Here is a 24,407-nt window from a genome sequence, read left to right as displayed (position 1 = left end):
GTTCTTCATCATCTCCTGGGATATACAGAGCTCATTTGACATAAGATTCTACTCTCAAGTTCATCTGAATCTTTATATTAAAAAAATCTTTGGCTGTTTTGAACTCCTTCTTGATTTTCATCTATCATGGATAGGCCAGTGGTGTAATATTGGCTTTCTAAAGCACGTGAACATTGACTAATAATGATGTTTCTTGTACTTGGTGCTCCCACTAGAACGAACAGAAAGAAATTACCCACTAGAACCAAAATATGCATTTTGAAAGCATCTGCTGCACTCTTGTTGCTCCACTATTCCACGTGTGTGCATATCCATATGTGCAGATATGTATTTAATGGCTTTGCTGCTGCCAAAATGTCATTACCTGAAAAATTCCTTCTCTCCTGGCTTTTCTCAGTGCAGCTTGTTTGCTGTTTCAGTTTCACACTGAAGTCCTCAGTGCAAGTAGGGGAATAATTTAATCCCTCACACTGTCCCTCCTGGAATGTCATGGTCTGGAGCTGTAAACATAAAACCATGATAATCAGCATCCCTACAAGGCATTAGAATCTGCAATCACAAATGACCTTCCATTTTAGAAATTGTTTCTTTAGTCCAATTGTTGGAGTATAATCCCTTGTATTTTAATTAATTAATCAAGTATGTTAACAAACCTATCCCTATCAGTGAGATTTGTTCAGTGCAGCAATGAACTATTCAGTCATTAATCCTCTGAGGGAAAGAGTCTTCCAATGAACTTGAGAAATCCTCACATAGCCACTTCTTTAAACCCAGGAGCTTCTTTTGCATATTCTGGAAGAGATTGTTTCCAGATCCTCATGCAAATATTCTGGCACTACGTTTGCTAAGCTGCTTTCAAAATTGATTTGTTCCAGTTGAGTTTATTTCAGTCAGCCTCATTTTTGTGTTCTGAATTGTGGTTTGTAGCATGGTATTTGTTTTTTCTTTCCCAAAGACAAGCTGAGTGGGTTTAAATATATCCTAACATTGTTATTTTTACAGGAGTTAACAGCAAAAGGTTAAACTTATCAGTTAATCAATATCATAAAGTTGACATTTCTTGCAGTGTTTCCTAGGATAGAACATGAAAGGAACATGAAAGTAAATAAAGGAATCAAAATGGGAATATTCTCTGTCTTTCTACAAAAAAAAAAAAAAAAAAAAAAAGGTTCCTTTCCACTCATTAGATTCTCTTTTATAGAAGCTGTTATAATTCAGGTAAAAGTAGTATCATTTTAACCTTTTGTTCAACATTCCAAACTTTGAATTCTGGAATTACAGAACATTCTATAAAACAAAAAGCAAACAAAGGATACTCTGGATACTTTAAAATAGTGTTCCTTCTTCCCCTTTACTTGGCATTTCTGTAAATAAATTTTAACATTGTGAGGATATTTGTTTTTATAAGTTTAGGACAATTTAACTATCTGGGGAGCCCTTGATAGGTTCCTCAGGACATTTTAACTATTTGGGAAACCCTTTAGGCTCCCCATGACAATTTAGCTATTTTGGGAACACTTGATAGGTTTTTAGGATAATTTAATTCTTTGGGAAACCCTTGACAGGTTCCTCAGGACAATTTCACTATTTAGGGAGCCCGTGATAGGTTTTTCAGGATAATTTAACTCCCTGGGGAGCCCTTTAGGTTTCTCAGGACAATTTAACTCTTTGTGACCCCTTGATGGGTTCCTCAGAGATGTCTGAGGGGTTGCTGCTGAGCTCTCTTTGGGTTCCTCAGGAGTCCAACGCTCTCGGGGAGGACATTTGGGAGTAACTGGAATGTCCCTTTGTTTCTAGCCCTTCGTTATTTATGACATGAACTCTTTAATGATGGGAGAAGACCAGATCAAGTGCAAGCACGTGTCCCCCCTGCAGGAGGAGAACAAAGAGGTGGCCATCCGCATCTTCCAGCGCTGCCAGTTCCGCTCCGTGGAGGCCGTGCAGGAGATCACCGAGTTCGCCAAGAACATCCCGGGATTTGTCAGCCTCGACCTCAACGACCAAGTGACTCTGCTGAAATACGGGGTCCACGAGATCATTTACACCCTGCTGGCCTCTCTGATGAATAAAGATGGGGTTCTCATATCCGATGGACAAGGGTTCATGACGCGGGAGTTCCTGAAGAGCCTGAGGAAACCTTTTTGTGACTTTATGGAGCCCAAGTTTGAGTTTGCTGTGAAGTTCAATGCACTGGAATTAGATGACAGTGACCTAGCAATATTTATAGCTGTCATTATCCTAAGTGGAGGTAAGTGCTTTCTTAGTTTTATGGGATTTTAGAGGATGGAATTGACACCTTTAACTCTTGCCCAAACAGCAAAGTGCTCAGCGCTGCAGGCTGGGAGTGAGTGCATTTGCACAGAGCTTTTTTTGTCATTTTCAAATCTCTTTTTTTTTGTTTCCCTTTATTCAGTTCCAGAGAGAAACTGAAAATGGAAATGCCCCGATATTAGTGATAGAGGTGGAAATGCCTGCTGAGTCATCAGTTCATTTAGGCAGAAAACAAAATCAGGGCTATCTTTTGGAAAACAGGAAGGGTGGAATTTCACTGCCAGGAGCTAAAATTCTGCAGGACATTTGTTTTTTAAACTTTCAATTAGATTGTGTGGCTTGCTAATTGACCACAAACAGCTTTGACTCCAGAACAATTCCAAAGCATAGGTGGTATTGGGCTTACAGGGTTATGGTGCTTTTCATTGTTCTTCCATTCATGCAAGGTTTTGTTTGCCTTTTAAAGGAGGGGGAAATGCATTTTTTAGGAAATTTGTGGTCTCCTAAAAAAAAAAAAATAACCCAGGCATTGTGTGCTTGTTCAGCTTTCCTCAGCTGTATCTTCACACATCACACTTTGAGCAAAGCATGAACCTGAAATCCCAGGAATCAGACAGCCCACATTCGACACTTCACTGAAAAAACACTGAATTTCAGCATTTCTGCAGCCAGTCAGTGTGTTCTCTGCTCCTGAGGTGATGTCACTGCCCTGTTTTGTGAATTAGTGATGCCTACCAGGATTTATTTCACTTAGACACCTTCAGATATATTCCAGACACACTGAAGCTCTGTTACTTCGGCCAGCACTCCCAAGGCAGTGATGTTGCACAAATAAAATCTTGCCCTACTGATTTTTGTGTATTTTGGCCCAAGGTGGAGCTGCACACATCCATGGCAGGAATGTGCTGAATGCTCTGGATTCGGCTCCTCCGCAGCGCAGCGCCGAGGATTTTGTTATTAAATTGCATTTCAGCAATCAGACACAACCTCATGCTATTGTTCTAAAAGCAGCCCTGCTGCTGGGAGGGCACTCTGAGGTACATCTACATTTAAATTCACCTCCAGCTCCCCCTGGCACCGTGCTTCATTCAGGAAAAAAATAAGGGGTCACAGTAGAATTTGTCCCGCTGATTCCGCTCCCAACAAGAATTCCTCCCAGAAATTTCCTTGTGCAAACCTTGGGCACCGTGATCCCCGAGGGCTCTGCATTAATTCAGGAAGGAAAACACCTTGCTGGGGTATTTTTGGTTGGTTTTGGTGAGAGAGGAGAAATGGTACAAGCCTCTCAGGGCACTACTCAGAACGTGCCAATACTTTGTGGGTTTTAGTGTAGTGAAATGTGACAGATGAGAAAAGGCCTCTTAAATATCACTCCTAACTGCAAAAAGGGAACTTGTGTTCAGCAGTGTTTGGTTTCCACCAGAGGAAACAGGAATGATGTAACCAATCTCACATTTTAGATTGCAGGAGGACAGTGATTCACGTACAATAATTAACTGTGTTGAACCAGAGTTATCAGCATGTTTCTTTTTTCCAGAATAATTTGTAAACAGAGACTTGTAAAGAACTAATGAATTTGAGTCAAGTAACTGTAGCAAAACTCTGAAACAAATCTGTAGAGACATATAAATCCATATAAATATAAATCAGTCCTTTCTAGGAAGATCCTTTAATTTCAACAAAGCCGTCCCTATCTTTTTGCAGAGCTTCTTTTTTTTTTTTTTTCCAAAAAGTGTGATAGCTGCTTGAAAAAAAAAAAAAGTTTATGTTTTGAAAGCAATTAAGCTTTGTTGCCAATTAAAGAAAGCTTTTATCATGGAATTTACAGCCAGATATGATATCTATTGAACTGAGTGCATTCTGTGGGATTAAAATATCTTGTGTGGTACAAAACTGAGTACTATTTCTCAGCTCTCTCAGACGTTTCTGTAAGAGCTACTCCCTTGCAAAATTGTATTTCTGTAAGAACTATTTGAATACAGCAGGGTGATTTCACTGAGAACAGGATTTCAAAAGCAGAGCACCTCGAGGACTTGACTTGCTGCAGGAATCCTGCAACGCTTAAATCCCCTCACGAAATCCTGTGTACAAACATTTCTAACAGAAAACCACTTTGTGAAACCCAAAAAGATCCCAGCCAGGGGCTCTAAATGTCAGTGAATCTGTTATTACCTAGTGAAATTATGCTAATTCTACTGGCTCCAGGGGGGCTGGCTCTTGTGCAGCTCTAACAGAAGAGGAGAAGGGAAAGGGAAAGATAATTCCAGCTGGAACATCACACATGGAAAGCTTTTCCTTGGGAAGTGCTTGGAATTTGACACAAATCCTATAAAACTCTTGAGCCTTTTGATAACCAAACAGCTGCTTTTGCATGTTATCTAAAAAGGCAAAAAGCCCAAATCCCAGCAATAAGGAGCTGACAAATTAACTGTAATAGCAACAGATGGAAAATACTCCCACAGTGGATTTTACTGTTCCTGAGCTGCTCAGTGCAGCCTCTCTCTGCCTCAACTGTTCCAAATGTTTCTCTGAACTCATTTCTGGAGAGCTGCTCTTACTGCTGGTGCTGTAAAACAAAGTAAATGGCAAACAAAGTCTTGTATTCTGAATTTAATGCTGGTCAGACAGAGAGACTGTGTGTGAGCATAGGATGTCACCTGGTTTGTACAGCAGAAATGCTTTTGGCCATCAGCAGCAGCAGCAAACCCTCATTACAACATCCTTCCAGCTGTGGTGACTTTAAAAGACGCACTTTGGTTAAATGGGATTTGGAAAGCTTCTTTTAGGAGATTTTCTTCCTCTGTGCCACTGAGACTCACCCTCAGTCAGTAGGTGAGTGCTCTGCTATACATGAAAAAGAACTGGAGCATCTTTAAAATATCACATCCACCTGAGCTGAAAATGAGCTCTGTCACAAGAAGGTTTAGGGAGAACAAGTTGGATGGCTCTGTTTGGGCAGGAAAGCCTTGCTGGAATAATTCACATTTGTGAACTGAGCAAGCTCACTCAAGCAGGCTGTTGTCAAACAAAGAAAAAGCTGAAAAGGGAATTTTGCAGCATGGATGGACTGGAATTTTTGTGTATTATCTTCTGCAGTGGTTGGATACAGCAGTGTATAAAACGTATTAAGTTCCTGTATACAGGAATTTTGGGATACAGGAATGTTTGGATACAGCAGTGTTGGGATACAGGGATGTTTGGATACAGGAATTTTGGGATACAGGAATGTTTGGGTACAGGAATGCCTGGATACACGAATATTTGGATCCAGCAGTGTTTGGGGCAGAGTATCCCTGTAAAGACCCATACTCTGCCAGTCCATGTGCAGTCAAACTGGTACTTAAACCCAGAGATGTTTCTAAAGTCACTTTTTCCTGTTTTCTGTGTGTTTTTACCTTAAACTTTAAGCCAGGAGTCCCTGCTCCTGGTGCAAATGCTGTATTCAATAATTTTGCTGCATTCTCAGATCAGCAAAATTTGAAGTTTTATCACTGACTATTACCAAGAAGTAGTTCCTATTTCACTGCCACACAAATCCTGCACTTTGGTTCAGTGCCTGCAGTGATGATTTGCAGTTCTTGCTCTGATTACAAAGCATTTCTTTGTTCTAACAAACTCCTGGTGACTCCAATACATGTGACAGTCTCAGAAGACAAACCTCAAACTGCTGAGTCACATCTGCCTCAGCAAGAGAAAAAAGAAGGAGCACATGTGTTCACTCAGCCAGATCTTTGCCTGTTCTTTCATACTGAGGTTCTAGAATGTGCATTTAAATGTAAAATGCATTTATTCAAAGATAATAAAATGTAAAGACATGCAGGTGGCAATTTCATATGTGAGGATCAGGTAAAAAAGATTGCAATTATTGCTAGGGACATGAAAGAGGCATCCAAATAAGTAAGTAAATAAATAAAGTATTTTCCCCTGAGACAGTATAGAATATCAATTTACACAAAGTGGTACTGCTTGCTCTCAGACTTTGGGGCTATTGGCCTTTCCCAGGCACTGTGAACATTTTTTAGAACAGTTTTCAAACCAATTGAAGCAGCTGTAGGACAATGAATGAAAACATAGAGGAAATGTGAAAAAAGAGACATAATAAATAGCAGGGAACCATGGTGCTCTCCTGGAATTTTCCTTTTTCCTCCAGGCAAATCCCTCTGCAGCTCCTTACTGCTCAAAACTCACCTTTTGGTACAAAACCAAATTGGTCTGGAGCAGATATATATATTTATTTTAACAGCTTGAAATATACCATAATAGCTGGATGTTTAAGCTTTTGCCTCTTATTTCCTTTTTTGTTTTTTTTTTTTTTTTTCCTGATTTAGATAAGTTTCTTGGAACAGAAGCAGCATTTTCCTCTGTAAGAGGTTTTTACTGAGAAAGTATAGCAAACTGTCAACACCCAAAAAACACTGCTCATATCCTGAAGTTCTCATTCATGAAAAATCTCTCTTGCCTTCAATGGGAATTTTCCTTCCTCTTGAATCGCCTTATATAAAAATAACATCTGATCATCTCCTAGGCTTTTGTCAGAGTCATCTTTTCTGCCTCTGGTCCCACTTGGCCATTAGAAAAGCATCAGACTGGGGTTTTTCAAGGGATTTCAGGATTTTAGCCACTGCGGTCTCAGGCACCCAAATTCAGGGGGCTCCTGATAAATTCCAGAGCCAGAGGAGATTCCTCCTGGACTCTGAAGCACAATATTTGAATTGGGATTCGCTCCTGAAAAGCTCACACCCCAAAAACTTCCCACCCCAAAGGATCAGGGGCAAAGGGAGATGGATCTCAGGGGAAATCGAGGCCACGTCTTTGTGCTCCCTGATTTTTTCTGTCCCTGAGTCATGCCCAGCTAGCTCAGAGTTCAGCTGCAGCACACAAGGAGAATTTAAAGCTATCACAACCCCAAATTATTACCAGCTTTGACAGGCTGAAATTTGGCAAGTTTCAGAAAGATATCAACTCGATCCTGCAGCCCATGCAATGCATTCAGGCAAATGAAAACTAAATATCTAATATTTATCAAAAATTCTTTAGGCATTTTAAAAACTGCTCCAAAATATTGCCAAAGGAAATTCATAACAAGGAACTTTTTGTTATATTTACTCCCAGACTTTCTGAACCAGATTTTATGGGGTTATCAGTTGGATGGGATAAATAAATGATGTCTGCAAGACGAGCACATTGACAAATATCCAGGTTCACATTCAAAACTACTTTTATTCCAATCTTTGAAAAACTCTGCCTAAACCTCACGTCTTGGAGAGCTGAGTATCCTTTCCTGATCAGTGACCTTTGTTTTCATGGCTCACTCATTGCTTTTCCTGCCAGCTTTGCTTTTTAGTTTACACTGCAGTTTTTCCCCATGAAGTAAAGCCACGATGTATTTATAAAGAGCTTTGTTTTCTCCCAGCCTTTTTGCCAGCATGCAGCATGAGTCAAGCTGAGTTAGGAGAACGCTCTGCTCAGAAAGGTTACCAAGATCACAGGAAATAACAGCTTAGTTTTTATGTTTTTAATGGAGATCAGCCTCTCGTCCTTGCTGAAATGGAATTATTGCCTCAGGAAAGTGACTTAAGGCTTGCAGTAGGTACTGCTTTTTATTGACCAAACTATGAAAATAATGTCATAGCTACACAGCGAATTTTATTTAAATTATTGACTCTTCACTACGTATTATGATATTTGGGATTTGTTACCCAGTATTAAGTATTCTAGCAATAACAAATTCATGGTGGTCATTGTCATATGTGAGAATTAAAAAAGTTAAGCATCTTTCATTGCTTAGACATTCAACATTTCATAAACTTTCAGTGCTGGAGAATGAAATAAACTGCAGAAGTTGAGTTTATGCCTTTTTTTTTTAATTTTGATGGGTTCACATCCACCTTAGGAGGAAACATTTTTAGTGGCAGCAGCTACATGCAAATCCATCAGAGTATATGTCGATTTTCCAGAAATTAATTACCTGATACAGATTGCTCATCCCCCAACTATCCCACTCTTCTTTTCCCACACACGCTCCCAGTTTACTGTGGAAAATCCACTGTAGTGGAGTATAAACCTAGTTCTAGAGCATAAAACTAGTTCTAAAAGTCCTCTGAGCAAATCCCAGTGAAATCTTACAAAGTACCCGATGGCCAGACTTCTCAGGAAATGCCATCTTCATTTGCTAAGAATTGTGTAAGAAATTAATGCATGGCACTGATGCTGTGATGCTGATTAACTCACACCCCTTTTTTCCCCCCAGACCACCTAGGGGAAATGTTTCCAAGACTAATCCTAAAACTCCTTTGAGCAGATCCCAGTGAAACCTTACAAACTACCTGATGGCCAGACAGCTCCCAGGAAATGCCGTCTGAATTTGCTAAGAAACACATAAGAAATGAATGCAGAAAATCGATGTTACGGTGCTGATAAACTCCCAACCCTTTCTTCCCCCAGACCGCCCGGGGTTGCTAAATGTGAAGCCCATTGAAGACATTCAGGACAACCTTTTGCAAGCCCTGGAGCTGCAGCTGAAGCTGAACCACCCCGAGTCCTCGCAGCTGTTTGCAAAGCTGCTGCAGAAAATGACGGACCTCAGGCAGATCGTCACGGAGCACGTGCAGCTCCTGCAGGTCATCAAGAAAACCGAGACGGACATGAGCCTCCATCCTTTGCTACAAGAGATCTACAAGGACTTGTATTAATGAGCAGAGCAGTTGTTAATCCCCTGACATGATGTATGTTCTTCAGATTGCACTATTTCTTTGAGGGAAAAACTTGGCGTACCTAAGAGATTACTGTGAAACAGCATTTAAAAAGAGAGAGCTTAGTATAGTAGATCTATTTTATGCATATTGTTTATAAAGACACATTTACAATTTACTTTTAATATTAAAAGTATCTATATCATGAAATTGTTGGCAGTATTTTCAGAATTAATTTTTTTAACTACGTTATTTCTTAAAATCGTCTGTCCGAGTATGATCGATGCTTCACTCAAGCATGCAGTTAAATTTTCAACTAAATAAAAACCTTTCTCCTTGAGCATTTCCAGGGAAATGTTTGAAGTATTAACGTTCGATTCTGTGCTCCTGAGGCAGCAGCACAATAAAATTCAGTCACAGATTGGTGTAACTTCCCAGGAGAGTCTCAAAGGCCGAAGGGAGAAGTGTCAAGTCTGAAAATATTTGTGCCTTCCATAACAAGATTTGACACTGGCAGAGCTCTGTGAAGGGGGCTCGGTGTAGGGAGAGATCAGGCCACTCCTTTGTGGGCAAACAGAGAAATCAGATGCCATTTCAAGAACTCATTAAGGAAGGAATATGCACTGCTCAGCACTCCTAGGAAACAGAGTCCTTTTGATTCCTCTGCTCATGCAAGTTTGAGACAGGTGGAGCAGCAGCTACTCCAATTCCCACCCCACAGCAGACAGGGCTGAGCTGGAATAGGCTGGTACAAACCTCTTGGCCCAAGACCTTCCCCAATTATTTGATCAACTGCCATTGAACAGCAGTCAAAATATCATGGAAAACTGGGATGTTGTGACAAATTACCTCCTGAACAAAAGCAAGGTTTAGATTAATTCTTGTGTAAAGAAAAAGCTGTGATAAAACTCTGTACCCTGAGTTCAACTCGAGCTCTAGGTGTTCATCCAGGGGTGCTGGAGATGTTCCTGCTGCTGAGGTCGTTGGTTTTCTTGCATGCCTTGCCCTGTAATGTCACCTAAGAGTTCCACAGGGAGCAGAGCACAGCAGAGTGAACAAATTTAACAGAAGATAAATTTCCTAGCAATGTCACTTGGTACTGAGGTGAGAGATTCACATTTCACCTGCCCACCTTTGATAGTTTGTGGATGTGACCCCTGACTAAATCCAGCAGGGGGGACCCACAGTGGTGGACCAGGACAGGGAATACTGGGGGGAAAAAGCCACTATTTGTAACTTATATATCAAAATAAGGAGAGGTCCCCAATACCCTTGGTTTCCTCCCCATGTCTGTATTTTATTTATGTAGCAAATCTTGTGCCTTAAACTGAGACAAGGGGAGTGGTGATTCCCAAGTGGACAAAGAGGTGATATAGGTGTGAGTAGGATCTTCAGGGTGTAGAAATTGGCTTTGGTCCTAATGCAGACCTTGAAACTCTTAAGCCGATGCAAATTATGCAATAAAGGAGCTGAGAGAGGTAAATATTAAAATTAATCCTTCAGCTCTTGCCTTCTACACGTGGAAATGTTTCCTGCTGCTGATTTCAGGTAACCTCTGGGCCTGAGGTCAGCAGTGAGCGTTGTTCCCACCAGGAAGTTTGGGGAATTGGATCATTCAGCCTCCAGGTGTGGAGCCCACGGGTGGAATTGCACTGAGGTGAAGTCACTGCGAGGCTGCAGAGAGCAGCTTTGATCCTGCCAGGCTTGCAGTGAGGTCATCTCAGGTGGCTCAGAAAGGATGGCCCTGGAGCAAACACAGTATTGCAGTTCATGCTCAGCACTGCAGGCTAGCTGCACATTTCAGGTGGTTCCAGCTGAGCGTGGCCCTGGCAGGAATTGCATCCACACTTTCATGGCTGTTACAATGCAAAAGGGAATGTTCTCCCTCTGGTTTAAGTTGTTTTCCACTGTTCATTTGAAGTGTTGCCTTCCACCCCTTGGTGGGAGAATTCCCAGAGCTCCCCCTTCCCGTGGAGGATGGGTCAGAGATGAGCTGGACCCCAGCTCCAGCACTGAATTCCTGTCACAGCAGCACCCAGCAAGAACCATGAATCTGAGCCTGCATTTCTCAAACAGTCCTGTTTCCCACTGGCTTCCCTTGAAATGGAAGTCCAGAAGTAGTTTCAAACAAAAAGGAATTTTAGGGCCTGTCCTTACAGAAGTAATATTCAAAATTATTTGAGAATAAGTGGCAGAGATGCTCTGACAGGGAAATTGAGTTCAGTACTTTGTTAAAGCACTGAAAAAAATCTGTGTAACACAGCAGCACGTTAACCAAAGAGTTTCATCCCACTCCTGCAAGAGGTAATATTTCTGAAACTGTCCATTCAGCAGCGACAGTGTCTAAGCCACTCCGTCCAAAAATCTCTATATTTTGAGAGTGCTAATGGAATCTCAGTCAGAAGAGCTTCGCAGGAATGGGTGTTATCCTTTATGAGGATGAAGGCCCTGATGCCCAAAAGCCTCTACTTTTCTCTCAACTGTATCAGCTGCTTTAATAAAATATATTGTTCTCCCTACACCCTGTCTGCTCTCACATATTGATATTATTCACCATGTTTTCCTCAAGCCATGCAAAGTGTTCATTTTTTATGTGAGTTACTAATCACTGACATGCTCTGATTCTAAGCGGTTACATCATGGTTAAGAAGTTTTGCCTGAAATACTTTTCTACAAGAATAGGTCTTAAGGGAAAAATGTTCATTTAATGGACAATTTCTATGTACTAATTTAGAACAAATGACTGTTATGAGGATATGAAAACATTTTCTCAAAAAATAGCATTTTCTCTTGTGAATTATATTCAGAATTTTGATCTAATTGTAAATACTTTCTGTTTCTATGGGACTTTATTTATTAAAAACACAAACTTGCTAATGGCAGTTCATCAGTAGGTTGCAATACTGTTGTAATACTTTCAGACTCTCCAGAGTTTTGTGTAGAATAGGCTACACCATAAATGAACAATTTGGGTTTTGATCTTCAGCGCTACTAAAAACATTTAACAACTCAAAAATAGAAATAGTCAGCTGGTACATGCCTGCCTTTGAAGAACTTGTTTTTGCTGGTGTTGTGCTGCTCCTCAGTCATTTGTGCACTTCATCAGAATATCCTCAGGGATGCTGTGGGATCCTGGACATTCCCACAGGCTTTGAAACTTCTGGGCTGTTATTCTGCCTTGTATTTCACACTGACCTGCTTTTTCTGTGGAAAACCTGCAGGTAAATTGAGCCCAGAGAAAGTCATTTGGTGTCCCTGCACACATCCAGCCCATTCCCCTTGCCCTGTCAGGCATCAGAACACTCCTGGTAGGAGCTCAAAGGTCCCTGTTCAACAGGAAAAGCTGCCTACTTCAGGCAACATTGGTGACCATTTCTCCAGCAAATGTTGCTGTGAGGGCCTGGAATGGAAATGGAGAGGAGAAAAAAGCATTTCCAGCACCTCCATTGCTGCAGCCCAGACCATTTTAGTCACAGTTTCCATAAAAGCATGGAAAACCCATTTGTGCCCCTGGTGCAGGTGTTTCACCACCCTTCAGCCCTCCCTAACAGAACCTTCCCCCAGCACAGCCAGCCCTCAGCACTCCAAAGCCCTGGAAAATGGGAGATGGGCTTGCCAAGAGCTGCTGTCCCACCTCGTGTGGCTGAGCCCTTCCCTCAGCTAACACACCACCGTTCCAGCCACGGTGGGCACAGAAAAGCCCTCAGGGATCAGCATTTAATATTTGATTTGCAGCTGTAAACTCTGTCTTGAGGTTGAGTACGTTTTAATGGGACTTTTTTCCTTTTAAATAAGAGATAATATCCCTTAAATGGATGTAACACCAACTTTGCAAACACAAGCAATACAAAGCCGCAGCTAGAAATTTATAGAAGGAAAGCAATTCTGAGGGGGAACAACTCCAGCAAACCCCTCCTGGATCAGCAGCTCAGTCACACACCTGTCAAACAGTTCAGGTCCTCGTTCAAGCACTGGAAAAATAATGGGTCTCATCATAAATCCCATTCCAAGTGCCTGGTCTGAAAACCAGTGGTTAAAAATCAGCTGCACAAGGCTGTATCCAACCCCACAGATACAAGGAATGTGCTTCCACTCTTCTCAGCATTGCCCAGCCCTGCAAGTGATGGGGGTAGGAAAAACAATTCCTGAACTTCTGGATTTTCGTTTGGATACGCAGGGGATGCAGAGGAAATTAGGCAGCACATCTTCACTGGCCTGAAGTAAACACTCAGAAGGCAAGGACTGGCCCAACAGAGGAAGAAAGGAGGAAATGATTCCACAGCTTTGGATGCAATGCAGCAGGGTTAGACATGTGTGTGTGCAGGGTCTTACAGGACTTTACCTTTATTTTTTCCTCAGAGCCAAATGCCCAATGGACTTGGTGTTTGCAAGAAGTTTTAGTGCACCAAAGCCAGTAAACAGCACCTGTAAATTTATATGCTCCCAAAATAGGAAAGGTTTGTTCAATTCACAGTCTCTTTCTCTACATCTATTTATTGCCTAATGTGGTGAATATTGAAGTATTGCAAGTCTGTAGCTTGGCTGGATCCTGTAGCAGGAATTCTCTGGGCAAGTCTTGCTCTGGGCAAGCATTAGTCAAGGCAGTAACTCTCAGATTTTTGGGGTTAAATGCTTCAGGACTCCTTTTAAATGTGAAATTAATTTGCTTTGATAGATTTTTGCGAGTGGCTGAGATCAGCTCCCAACTCTCAAACGGGACAAGTTTCCAGTTGGGATTTTGCTAACTGAACGTGGCTCTCAGCCCTACTTCAGAAAAGGGTAAAGCCAAAAAAGAGCCGTAGCTGCTAGTGAAAATAGCCCTTCTGTTGAGACACAAACTGGTTAAGGGCTTTCATTTTAATTATTAAGCTTCCTCATTGTGCTGGAAACGGAGAGCATTTTCATAACAGCGTTGGCCAAGAGGAATATCCATTGCTCATTAAGTTATATGCTGTTACCCAACGAGGCTTTTTTAGTTCAGTGGAGACAGCAAGGGAGAGCTGAACTCTCCAGAGGCAGGGGAGGGAAGGAGGAGCACGCAGCACCATTGGTTCTCACACTGGGAAGAGCTGGCAGTGCAGGAGAAGATCTTGTCCTGCTTGCTGCAATGGTGATTAAAGCATTCTGTTGTGTCAGCATATCCTCAGTCTGTTAGTGCTAACTCTCAGCTGGCCATATCCTGCCAGATTTGCAAGCAAAGCCTGCCAAGCCATCTCAACAAAAATGTAGCTTTAAATATTATAAATGATGCTGCATTTTGCTGTGGAAATGTTTCCTGAAAAGGCTGTTCCAAAACATCCTTTATTGTTGGGGGAGGGGAGTAAAAGGGGCCTGGGAGAGGGAGGAGGGAGGAAAAAGAGTACTTTTAATAACTTTTTTTTTCCTTTTGAGGCCACAGATTCATTTCACATCATTCTGTAAGACCAAATGGATATTTTTTTCCCAGTGACTATAAAACATTACAGTAATAATTTTGTATGTAAGTTTTGGCAACTAAGCTGGAGTGGGAGGAAGGACAGAGGGCATCTGATTTTCTAAAGGATTGCAGTGAGGGATTTTGCAAGTGATCAGTTAGTAAAACCTTCTTGGTGAACATCTGCTTGCTGGCAAGGGAGATCTGTCTTCTGCCTGCTGGAATAAATGAAAAATCTCACCAGAGGGAAGGAGGTGGCTCCTGTAACAAGGGCAAGCTTTGGGTTCTAGACCTTAAAAAATGGATTTGGGTCTCCATTGATAACAGGATGATATCAGGGACTGATCAGTGAGATCTCCTCGAATCAGCTGCTCCTGGTGGACTTTGGTTGCTGGGTTTCCTTCTCTTCCTGCCCATGACACAGAACCTGAACCACGAGCCCTGACCCAGCAGCAGAACCCTGAACGTTTGTGCAGAGACACAAATGCAAAGCTGTTCACGCTCACAGCTCCAGCTGGGATCCTTGTGCATGGGGAGGTCCTTTTGGGAAGAATGCAGACTCCCAAAATTCCTTCCCAGCTCAGCCTCAAAGCAGAATCAATGAAAGGAAAGGAATGATCAGAGTCATGCAGTCAGAAGCAAATTAAGATGTGTACAATCCAAAGGAATGGGTTTGTTGCTGTCTGCTGGAATCCAGACTATGTTAAACTTGCTGTCTCTTAGCTGAACTTTAATCAAAAGAACCAGGAGCTCTTTAGCTGAATATTTCCCCAGCTGCATAGTTCTTCTTTTATACTTCTTTTCTCTTCAGTTTTCACGTTTTAATGTGGATTAATGTGATTATTCTAGACCGGTAGGAAGGGCACAGGGATGTGTAGGTTCCTCTGCATCTGGACTCTGCCTGAACAGCTTGAGTAAAATATTTGATATTTTCAGTCTATGCATTTTTACAGTAAAATATAAACAGGGGTAATAAAACGAGATTCAAAGAAGATGAGACTTCCACAGTGCTTTGAATTTTCAAGATCAATTTATGGAATGAAATTCCCTAAGTCCTCCTATTAAGCTTGCACTTGCAGTTCTGTGGAAAAAGACAATGAAAAATGACTATCAGAGACAGGTTTGTTCTAAATATTAAAAACAAAGCTTATGAAATTCTTAGTAAATTAATAGCTGTTTTTTATTTTGCAGTTGTTATTGACAAAAAATAAAAAATAAATGAAGGTGGTGGAAATTTAACTGGAGTTCTTCACTTTTCTGGGTGGACTCTACACAAAGTACTCTGCATTTGCCACTGCAATTCCAAGGTGCAGAGTCTGCTTGCAAGTGTAATTCAAATGCCAAAGTGTCCTTGGAGGCAATGGCATCACAGCCAGATGAAGTTACAGGGGATGAAGTAGTGCTAAGAAATGGACTTTGAAAACACGACAGGGTTGCAAAGGTGCCTTGTAGGAGTTACTTGGAGAGCCTGGGTGCTGAAGAGGGCACTTTTAGCACCCAGCAGTAAAAGTTCCGTATCACACAGAGGGGATTTTCTGATGTCAGCTATTTTTGGTCCCCCAAAGGCATCGCTTTTCGTTTGCTCCTTGCAGGAGATGGTGAGGTGCTCATGAGTGGTACTACAAGAAATTGTCAGGAGTGGAAATGATACAACTTAACCCAAATATTGTCACAGAAAGGGCTGGGTTGGAAGGGACCTTTAGGAACATCTAATTCCAGTTCCCCTGCCATGGGCAGGGATATATTGTGAGGAAGGAACCAGTGGGCTGTAAAACACCCAGTTATCAATTTCATATGTAATCTCTCCTCCCTGTTTGCTCTGCACTTCCCTTGGTACACAATAAAGCTGTGCTTAACCAGCACCAGGCCTGGCACACCATTAACCCAGAGTTTCACAGGAAACTGCCCAGTGCAAGGGCAGAGCCTCAAATCTGGGATCAAGCCTAGAATGGGGAAGCAGCTCACGTTTGGAGAAAAATCCCATTTGTGTTCCAAGTGACACCACTCAGAGGTTTGTGCTCTGGGTTCTGTCCACTCTCAACCAGACAAGATTTCCAGGAGAAGTCCTTGAGCCAGGACTTGTAGGATTGGCCTCCATGGAATGATGTACTTACGAGGTTTGGGTGGTTTGGGGTTTGGGGAGGTTTGGGGTTTGAGGAAGGGTTTGGGTGCCCAAAGTGAGCAGAATTTGATCCTAAACAGAACACTGGGGATACCTGCCCCAAGTATGCAGAAGGGATGTCTGAAGAACAGTAAAGGCAAAGTGATTTGAAGAATAAATCAGGCACTAAATAGTGAAAAGGGATTGCCATGAGCACGGTGTGAATCCTGCACAGCCAGCACTGCCACCCTGGGCTGGGCTCAAGCCTCACTGAATTCCAGTGGCTGAGAAATTTCTTTCTGCACAGTCAGAATCCTCAAAGTTCCACTTGCAGGAACACTATCATTCAGTTGTGGGCACTATCAAAACAAGAGGGAGAGAGGAGCTGTTGTGGTCCCAAGGTGTCTGCCTGCTTTGCTGGCTCATATCACTCCACAAAGCACAAGGAGCAGTGCCAGGGCAAGGCAGGGGCCAGCCTGCGGCTCCTGCTGCACCCCAGATTCTTCCCATTGTCCCCAGTTCCTGTCCCCTGCATCCTGCTGTCCCTTGCTGGCCGTGAGTGCCTGTCCTGCTCGGAGTTCTGGCACTTTGGTTTGCAGCCAAGGGGCTGAGGACACAAATCAGAGCAGCATTTCCTTCCCCCAGCCCATTGTGCCAGGGCGGGAGCTGTGCAGCCCCAGCCGCTGCTCAGGTCAGGGGCAGCCTTGAGGCACCTCGGGAGGAGCATCTTGGCAGCTCCAGGAGGGCAAAAACCTTCTCCCAGCAGCTCTGGGTTGGAGGGAGCTGAGAACTCAAAGGCTCTTTCCCTGCTGAGTGTGAAACAGGAGAACCCTCCTGCAAAAGCAGATCCCAACTCAATCCACAAAATGAGGCTTCAGTCTGCACTGGGGCAAAAAGGAGACAGCCCCAAACTTCCATGACTGCACCAAGAAAAGCCCTTGTGAAGCTCAGACTCTAATGTTGAGCCGCAAAGCTGGGATTTAATCTATCGTGGTCATTGCAGGCAGTTGCTGTGCCGTTGTTTCTCCTGAGGGACCTCTGGCACTTTGCACAAGCAGACACAGAGGGTCCCAGTGCTCAGCTGGAGGGCAGGACAGGGATCGGAGCCCTGGCCCTCGCCCTGCAGCCTCCACTCACTGGCCTCTCCGAGTCTGGCATTCCCAAGGTCTGGGATCCGGAGGAGCTGAGCAAAATGCAGCTGGGCTGTGCACACTGAAATCCAGATTTCACAGCCTGACGTTGGGGATGGTGTTGAAATGCTTGTGCAATTCACACGGGCAGGCAGTGGAGGGACAGCAGCGTGTCCAGGAGACACAACAAACATTCTCCTTCACATTCTAAATCAGCCTTCCAGGAGGAGGAGATGGAGCTGTTACCCAATCTGTCGTGGTGTTTGTTGCTTGTTTTTTGGTTTTTTTTTTTTTTTAATTTTTTAAAGACATTCCAAAGTGCCCTCCAGATTTTTGGAGAAATGTCTTGGGTGCATTTCTTTTCCCCCTTTTCAGTAAAAAATGACAAGAACAAAATGAACTAGTCCCATGCTGCAGATCAGACAATGTTTCTTAACAGGGTTTTAAAGCTTGTCGTTTCACAAACACAATTCCTGCTGCCAAGAGCAAGCTGTGCCTACTCTTGGCATGCCTGGTGAGCCTTAAAGCACAGGCAGTGGGTACATCCTGCCTGGCAGCCAGAGGAGCAAAATCTCACTTGGATAGGTGCAGGGTGAAGAGCTTTTTATGGAAATCCAGCCTGTCCCACTCTGCTCAGACACACGAGAGCTCCTCAGGAGCTCATTTTGCACGTCAGGACTGCAGGGCACCAGGATGTTGTCACACAATTCTATCTCCTGATTTCCTTAGAAATTGCCCCAGCTGCGTTTTAATGCTGCTGCCACCATTTGAAATGAGGAATTGCTCAATGGATTAAGGAGCCAGCAGGTTTTATTGGGCGTTTTAATCTTTCAGTTGTGGTTTGCAAAGATAACATCTCAGCCTGCCAGCTCACCAAAGGAAACTCCTTGTTCTGCCTGGCTGTTCCTGGGTTTGCAGCACCAGGAATGACCCAGCCACAGGAGAAGGGCAGCTCAGGACTGGGCTCCCAGCACCTTTCTCCAAGTGCTTTACAACAATCAGTGCCAATTTTCTTTATTTTACTGGTGGAGGAGGCTGGAGCAGTGGGGCTGCAGGTAAGGGATCAGCCTCAAGTCATCCAAAGATTGCACACCAAACCTCATCTTCAGTTCCCCTCTTACAGGACACCAGAAAATTTCCTTTTTTCCAAGGAAAAATCCATTATAAAGCACCACTAGAAATAATTTTATTTACAAACAGGAAAGCTAAACTGGGATTTTCCCATTAAAATTCTATTTCCCCAGCTGTGTGTTCACTTGGAGGTGAGCAACTCTTTGGGGTTTGAGCTTTATTTTTCTCTTTTTTTTTTTTTTTTTTTTCCCTCCTGGTGGTTTTGAGTGTTACTTTCTCAGGTCCTGAGTCTTATCCAGGGTACCTAAATCCAGGTACCCTAAATCACCTCAGGCCCATGTAGATGTTAATAATTAAAATTAATCTCTCTGTAAATAAAATTTAAGTTAATTAAAATTAATCTCTCTGGTCATATGTCCTGTAAGCAATGTCATGCCCCAGTTTCTGGGCTGGGGCACATCACTGCAGCTTTGTTGGGCAGCTTTTTCCACCCTGCCTCTCAAATCAAACATTTCCCTTCTGTTTGTGCAAGCCCAGGGTGGGAAATGTCCAGTGGTGTTCCAATATTAAAGCAGAAAATGACAGCTTGGAGGAGGCCTTAAAGGAGATGAGAAAAGATTCCGCACTTTAAAACAAAGAAAAAGATAAAAATCCCAGCACTGCCAAGGGAAGACGAGGAAATAACAGAAGAATAAAGATTAATTGTTCAATGGTTTCTTTGCTTAAGTCTTCACAGCAAGAGGTTAACTCCCACCAGATGCTTAAAATAATTATAATTAGCAATAAGCTGGAGTACAGAGAGGAGGAAGAGAATAGGTTAAATATGTTCAGCTGGGTTAGATACACTCAAGTGAGTGAGCTGCAAGGAAATTCACCCTGGAGTATTTAAGGAAATAGCTACAACAATCTGAGCCATTAAATTATTATCTTTAAGAGCTTATGGATCACGGAAAAGTGAGGCCTCAGAGGACCCAGGAAGGAAAATTTCTTCTATTTTTTTCTTTCTTAAGAAAGGACCAAGACAATTACAGGTTATTGCAGCTTCAAATAGCTAATTAATCACTGATTTGTTTAACTGTCCATCTTAGGCTATCCAGCCAATAGCAACATAACAAGTATTTCTTGTCAAGACTGAAACCGTGCCATGTTAATTGAATTTAATTTCCTTTTTTGACAGAATAATTGACCTTGTGAGTGTAGGGGAAGCAGTACATGTGCTGTGCAATGTAACATTCCTATGAACAAGCTGAGGAAGCACTGAAAGCTGAAACTATTGCAGGTGCAAAAATGGATTTAAAATTATTTTGGAATAGCTTTTTTGGAATAGTTTGCTGCCAAACTGAGAGATCATCCCAGCTGGGGTGCACGAGGGGTTTTCTGGGTGCCATTTGCTTAATGACTGGGATAACAAAATACACAGTGCACCTAGAAATTCCAAATCCCATCAGAGACTTGAGCTTTCTGCAGCCCAGTTTTCATTCCAGGCTGCTCCTGAGCTGTTGGGATAAATAAATGCCTGGGATCCACTCAGCAAGGCCCAGCCACCAGAAGTGTGAATTTTTACCTGTACAAGGCAAAACCGGCCCGTGCCATCCCAGCCATGGGTTAAAGGCAGTGTGACAGGAGGGTGTGCAGGGAGCAGATCCCAGCGCTGCTGGGGCTACAACGGGGTGGTGGCTTGGTGGCCAAAACCTCTGCTTGGTGGCCAAAACCTCTGCTTGGTGGCCAAAACCTCTGCTAGGCTGGCAGCTGGCTCTCAGCAGCGCTGCCCATGCCTGGTTTGTGCTGGGTTTCAGGGTTTCAGGGCACTGGCAGCCCCCAGATGCTGAGAAGGAGAGCTGGGAATCCCCAGAGCCAAGCCCTGGCGTCTCACGCAGGACGGGCTTTCTCTCCTTGCTGAGGATCCGGCCCCGACCACATCCAGCCTGGGCTTTCCTGCTGCCATTCCCAATCCCTGCCTGCCAGGGCCTTCCCAAAATCCAGGCTGCTCCTTGCAGAGGCCTTTTGGAGCCCAGTGATGGCACGAATGTGTCTGTGCCTCTCATGGGCTGAGCCAGTGTCTCTGCACAGCCCACTGTTCCCATGAATTGCTGCACAGGGAGGACTTGATGTTCCCCAGTTCAAGAAAAAGCCTCAGGAAATTGCAAAAAGTCCTAAAAAGCCACAGTTTGTTTTCATAACATTCTTTTCCTTTTAGAGAAGCTTTTTTTTTTTCCTTAATATTTTCTCTGATATTTCAGGAGTTAATGGACATCAGTGATCTAAACACAGCAGAAAAAGGGATGGCACAAGTCACTGGAAAGGTGTCCTGGCTAATTAGCAGGGCTTCATTTATGTAGGAAAAAATGATGTTTAAGTTACACCAAAGAGTCTCAGATTTATTTTTTTCTGCCATCATCTGGTTCTGAACGAATTTCTAGGTTCCCTCTGGATCCTCTCCTCTAAGTCTTTCACTATTTACAAAGCAAAAACGTGCATTTGTGTCATGGCTTGAGTTCCTAATCCTTAATTTAAGTCTGTCCAAAAGCCAAGCACCCAATTAAACTCATTCTGGGATGGGGGGAGCTCAGCCTGGCATTAATCTCCTGCAGGGATTGATGGTTCAGGCTGGGGTTTGCCTCATTCTCTGGAGGTGCTGCTCCTTCTGCAGGCTCTGGATGGAAATTTTAGATGCCTGAATAAAAATGAGACAAATCGCAGTCTCCACAGCTGTGTGCCACCCCAAATCTTCTTTCCAGTCATGTGCAGAAGCTTTTTTCTCGCATTTAATGGATGTCATTTTAAAGAAATCTGCTACTATAACTAAATAACATGAGTTATGCCTGAAACCTAGCTAAGCTCATGTCATTATTTCATTCTTTTCTCTTTCTTTTCCTTCTCACTTTCACATCCACGAGACTTGTAAAATAACCTTGTATTGGGCAAAAAAAAAAAAGCCCTGAGGCAAGAGAAATGTTGGGTCTGGCTGAAAAAAGCCTAGAATTTTACTCTGTCATACAAAAACTCCACTTGATGTGGTTGTATTTGCTTCTCCCCACACTGGAATGGGGTTGCCAAGGCTGTTCCCAAGCCTTCGGGGTGCCTGAGTGCTGCAAAGATTTTGTGGCACTGCAGACATTTGTCACTGCCTTTTCCTGTGAGCTGAACAAAGCCTTGCTGGAAGTGCTGAGATTTGCCCAGTCCCACCCAGCAGGAGATCCTTGGAGGGGATCTTTGCCATCCCCTGGCTCTTTATCCACAAGAAGATGGCAAAAGGGTTTCCAGAATTTTCAGAAAACAAAATAACTGCAAGATCTGTAAGTCTGGGTTTCGAGCTCTCAGTATGGATCCGTTCCATAAAAGAGGACCTCAGGGAGTTTGTGGTACAGGTGTGATCTGATGGCAATATTTATCATAATATTCAAGAAAAACGGTTCAAATCTGCCTTCCCAAAAGCCTGACCCAGCCTTCCCTCGGGGCCCATTTCTGGTTGCACTGTGCACGTTACTGGGCCCTCTCCCAAAATGTTGGGTGCTTGGAACTGCCTGTTCCAGGTGACAGTTCCCCTCTTTGTTTCCAGCTGTTGCATTTATTATCAGAGGACAAACAACAATACATTAAATTCTTTCTTAATGTTTGTTTCTCTTAGGCAATTGCATCTGCCATGGGGATACCATGCAATCAGGGCTGGAAGGAACTTCCAGCAGTGTTTGCAAATCATGGGGGGCTGAGCTGGAAATCTTCACTGCTGCGTCCAAGAGCAGAAGGGGAAGGGTCTAGAAGGCAGAATTTTCATTCAAGTGTGGTAGAATATTCAAATGTGGGGAATTGCTCCTTTGGCAGGAAAAACAGAAAGCCATGAACAGGTAGAACTGGGCAACAGATGTCACACCTTCAGCTGCTGCTGGTCCCTTTGAATGAGCTGGAGTTTTATTACTTTCAAAGAGAGAAATGTCTGTTTGTATGTGATTATATTTATTATATTAATTTATTTATTTATTATATATCTATTTATTTTAACTGTATTTATTTTTGTATTTATATAAATATATAAATAAATTCAGATGTTTTATTTAATATTATATTTATATGTTTATATATAAATATGATATATGTTTTTATTTAAGTGTTTTTATAAGTATTTATGTCCATACTGGTCTCACTAGCAAAAGCTCAAGCACTGAAACAAACAGTTACTGCATAAATGTCCTCCTTTGATAGCAGGAGCTGCAAGTCAAGGGGGTTTAATCCATGTGTGCCCTTAATTTGCCTTAAATGTCTTGGGTTTTTTCCATCTCCCTGGCACCAACACTTTCAGCCCAGAGCTGCCAAGGAAACCCCACCTTGGAGAGGGCAAACAGGCTGAATTTCTGTTGAGCTGTGTGGGAAGGTGCAGGTCCCAGATCTGCTGATAAAAAGCAGGAGATGGTGCAGCAGGACAGGCTACACCTGCCACAGGCCAGGGGTGGCACGCAAGGCTGTGTGCCTCTGCCCTCGAGCCAGCCTCCAAGAGAAGAGGAAGCTCCACAGAGTGCTCTTCTCCAGCAGCCACTCTTGCAGATTCTCTGCCCCAGCTTCTGGTTTTCCCTCTCAGTCCACCACGAATAGCTCAAGACTCTCAGCTCCTTGGAACAGGAGAATGGATCAGATCTCTGATCCCCTTCGAACACTCTTCTCCTACTTCTCTGCTCTAAATGTGCTATTGAGGTCCTTCACCAGCCCCCCACCCTGCTTTTCTTAAATCTGTCCCTGATATCCCAGGTGTTCTCTAATGCTTCTTTGAATTCCTGTCCTTCAGAGCTGAGAACACCTTGATTCTCCATTTGAGCTGGAGTAACAGTGGGCACCATGTTAAATTCAGCCTTGCTTCAAATCCTCTATTTTACTGAGTTCTCCACATCACTTCTTCTCTTCAAGTAACAGAAAATAAAAATACACCCTGGACCAGTTCAGCAGAGGCTGAGGATTGCAGCCTAATAATCATCACAGATTTCCTTTGATTTAATAATTGGTTTCAAGAGAAAGAAAATAGAACCATAAGAAAGAAATCATTCTTCTGACTCAGTGCTCCTGGAAAACTGTTCCTGAAGTAAACCAGGGAAATCAGTGTTTATCTATTTTTCAGCACAGCTCTTTTCCCTGTTATCAGCTGCCTGAAAAATGTGTGCAATAACCTACAGCTGAAGGGAGCCTCCAAGCCTCCCCCTCGGGTTTTGCAGTTGCTCCCAGAAAATATAATGACATTTCACTGTTGCTCCCACAGTGCTGGGCTCTGTTCTGGAATGCACTGAGCCTAGCACACCGTTGGCCACAGTGTAACAGAGACAGGCAGGTGGAAAAATAAAATATGATTTTAGTTTCCTGCCATCCACTAGCCTCCTACTACACCCAAAGCAAAGAGGGATTATAAATAAGATCTCACTTTTTGTTTGTCACTTGATTGATGAAGTGTTTAAGTAATTCTCACTGAATGTATTTAAAGCATATTTCTCCCTGCCACGGCATGCTCTTGGGTTTCTTCTCCGGGAGCTTGTGTTTACAGAGCTCGGCAAAGCCTGAAGTGCTGGAGCTGAGTGAGCAGAATTCCTTGGCTGGATCGGGTAGGACAGGCCATATAGACAAAACAGTGGAGTGACAATCTGTGAGCAGAGTGCCACTGCCAGATTGATAGCACCTCTTCCCTGCCAGCTGATAAAGGAGTGACAGAGTTATCAGCCGGGGAACTTTGGGACTTGCAGGCTGTGCTGGCA

The 24,407-nt window shown here is 43.1% G+C and overlaps 1 protein-coding gene across 1 annotated transcript in view; it reads left to right on the top strand.

Moving 5' to 3' along the window:
* Positions 1–9,308, top strand: part of PPARG (peroxisome proliferator activated receptor gamma) — a 51,702-nt gene extending 42,394 nt beyond the window's left edge. Inside the window, exons 6-7 of the mRNA XM_068201491.1 lie at positions 1,798–2,248; positions 8,716–9,308. Of these exons, the coding sequence (XP_068057592.1) occupies positions 1,798–2,248; positions 8,716–8,963 (699 nt within the window). The 3' untranslated portion in view covers positions 8,964–9,308. The remainder of the gene's footprint in view (positions 1–1,797; positions 2,249–8,715) is intronic.
* Positions 9,309–24,407: the final 15,099 nt, after the last annotated feature.

This window comes from Anomalospiza imberbis, chromosome 11 (assembly GCF_031753505.1).
Source record: "Anomalospiza imberbis isolate Cuckoo-Finch-1a 21T00152 chromosome 11, ASM3175350v1, whole genome shotgun sequence".
NCBI lineage: Eukaryota > Metazoa > Chordata > Aves > Passeriformes > Viduidae > Anomalospiza > Anomalospiza imberbis.
The sequence above is the reverse complement of the archived record's forward strand: the minus strand, read 5'-3'. Positions and strand labels throughout refer to the sequence as shown.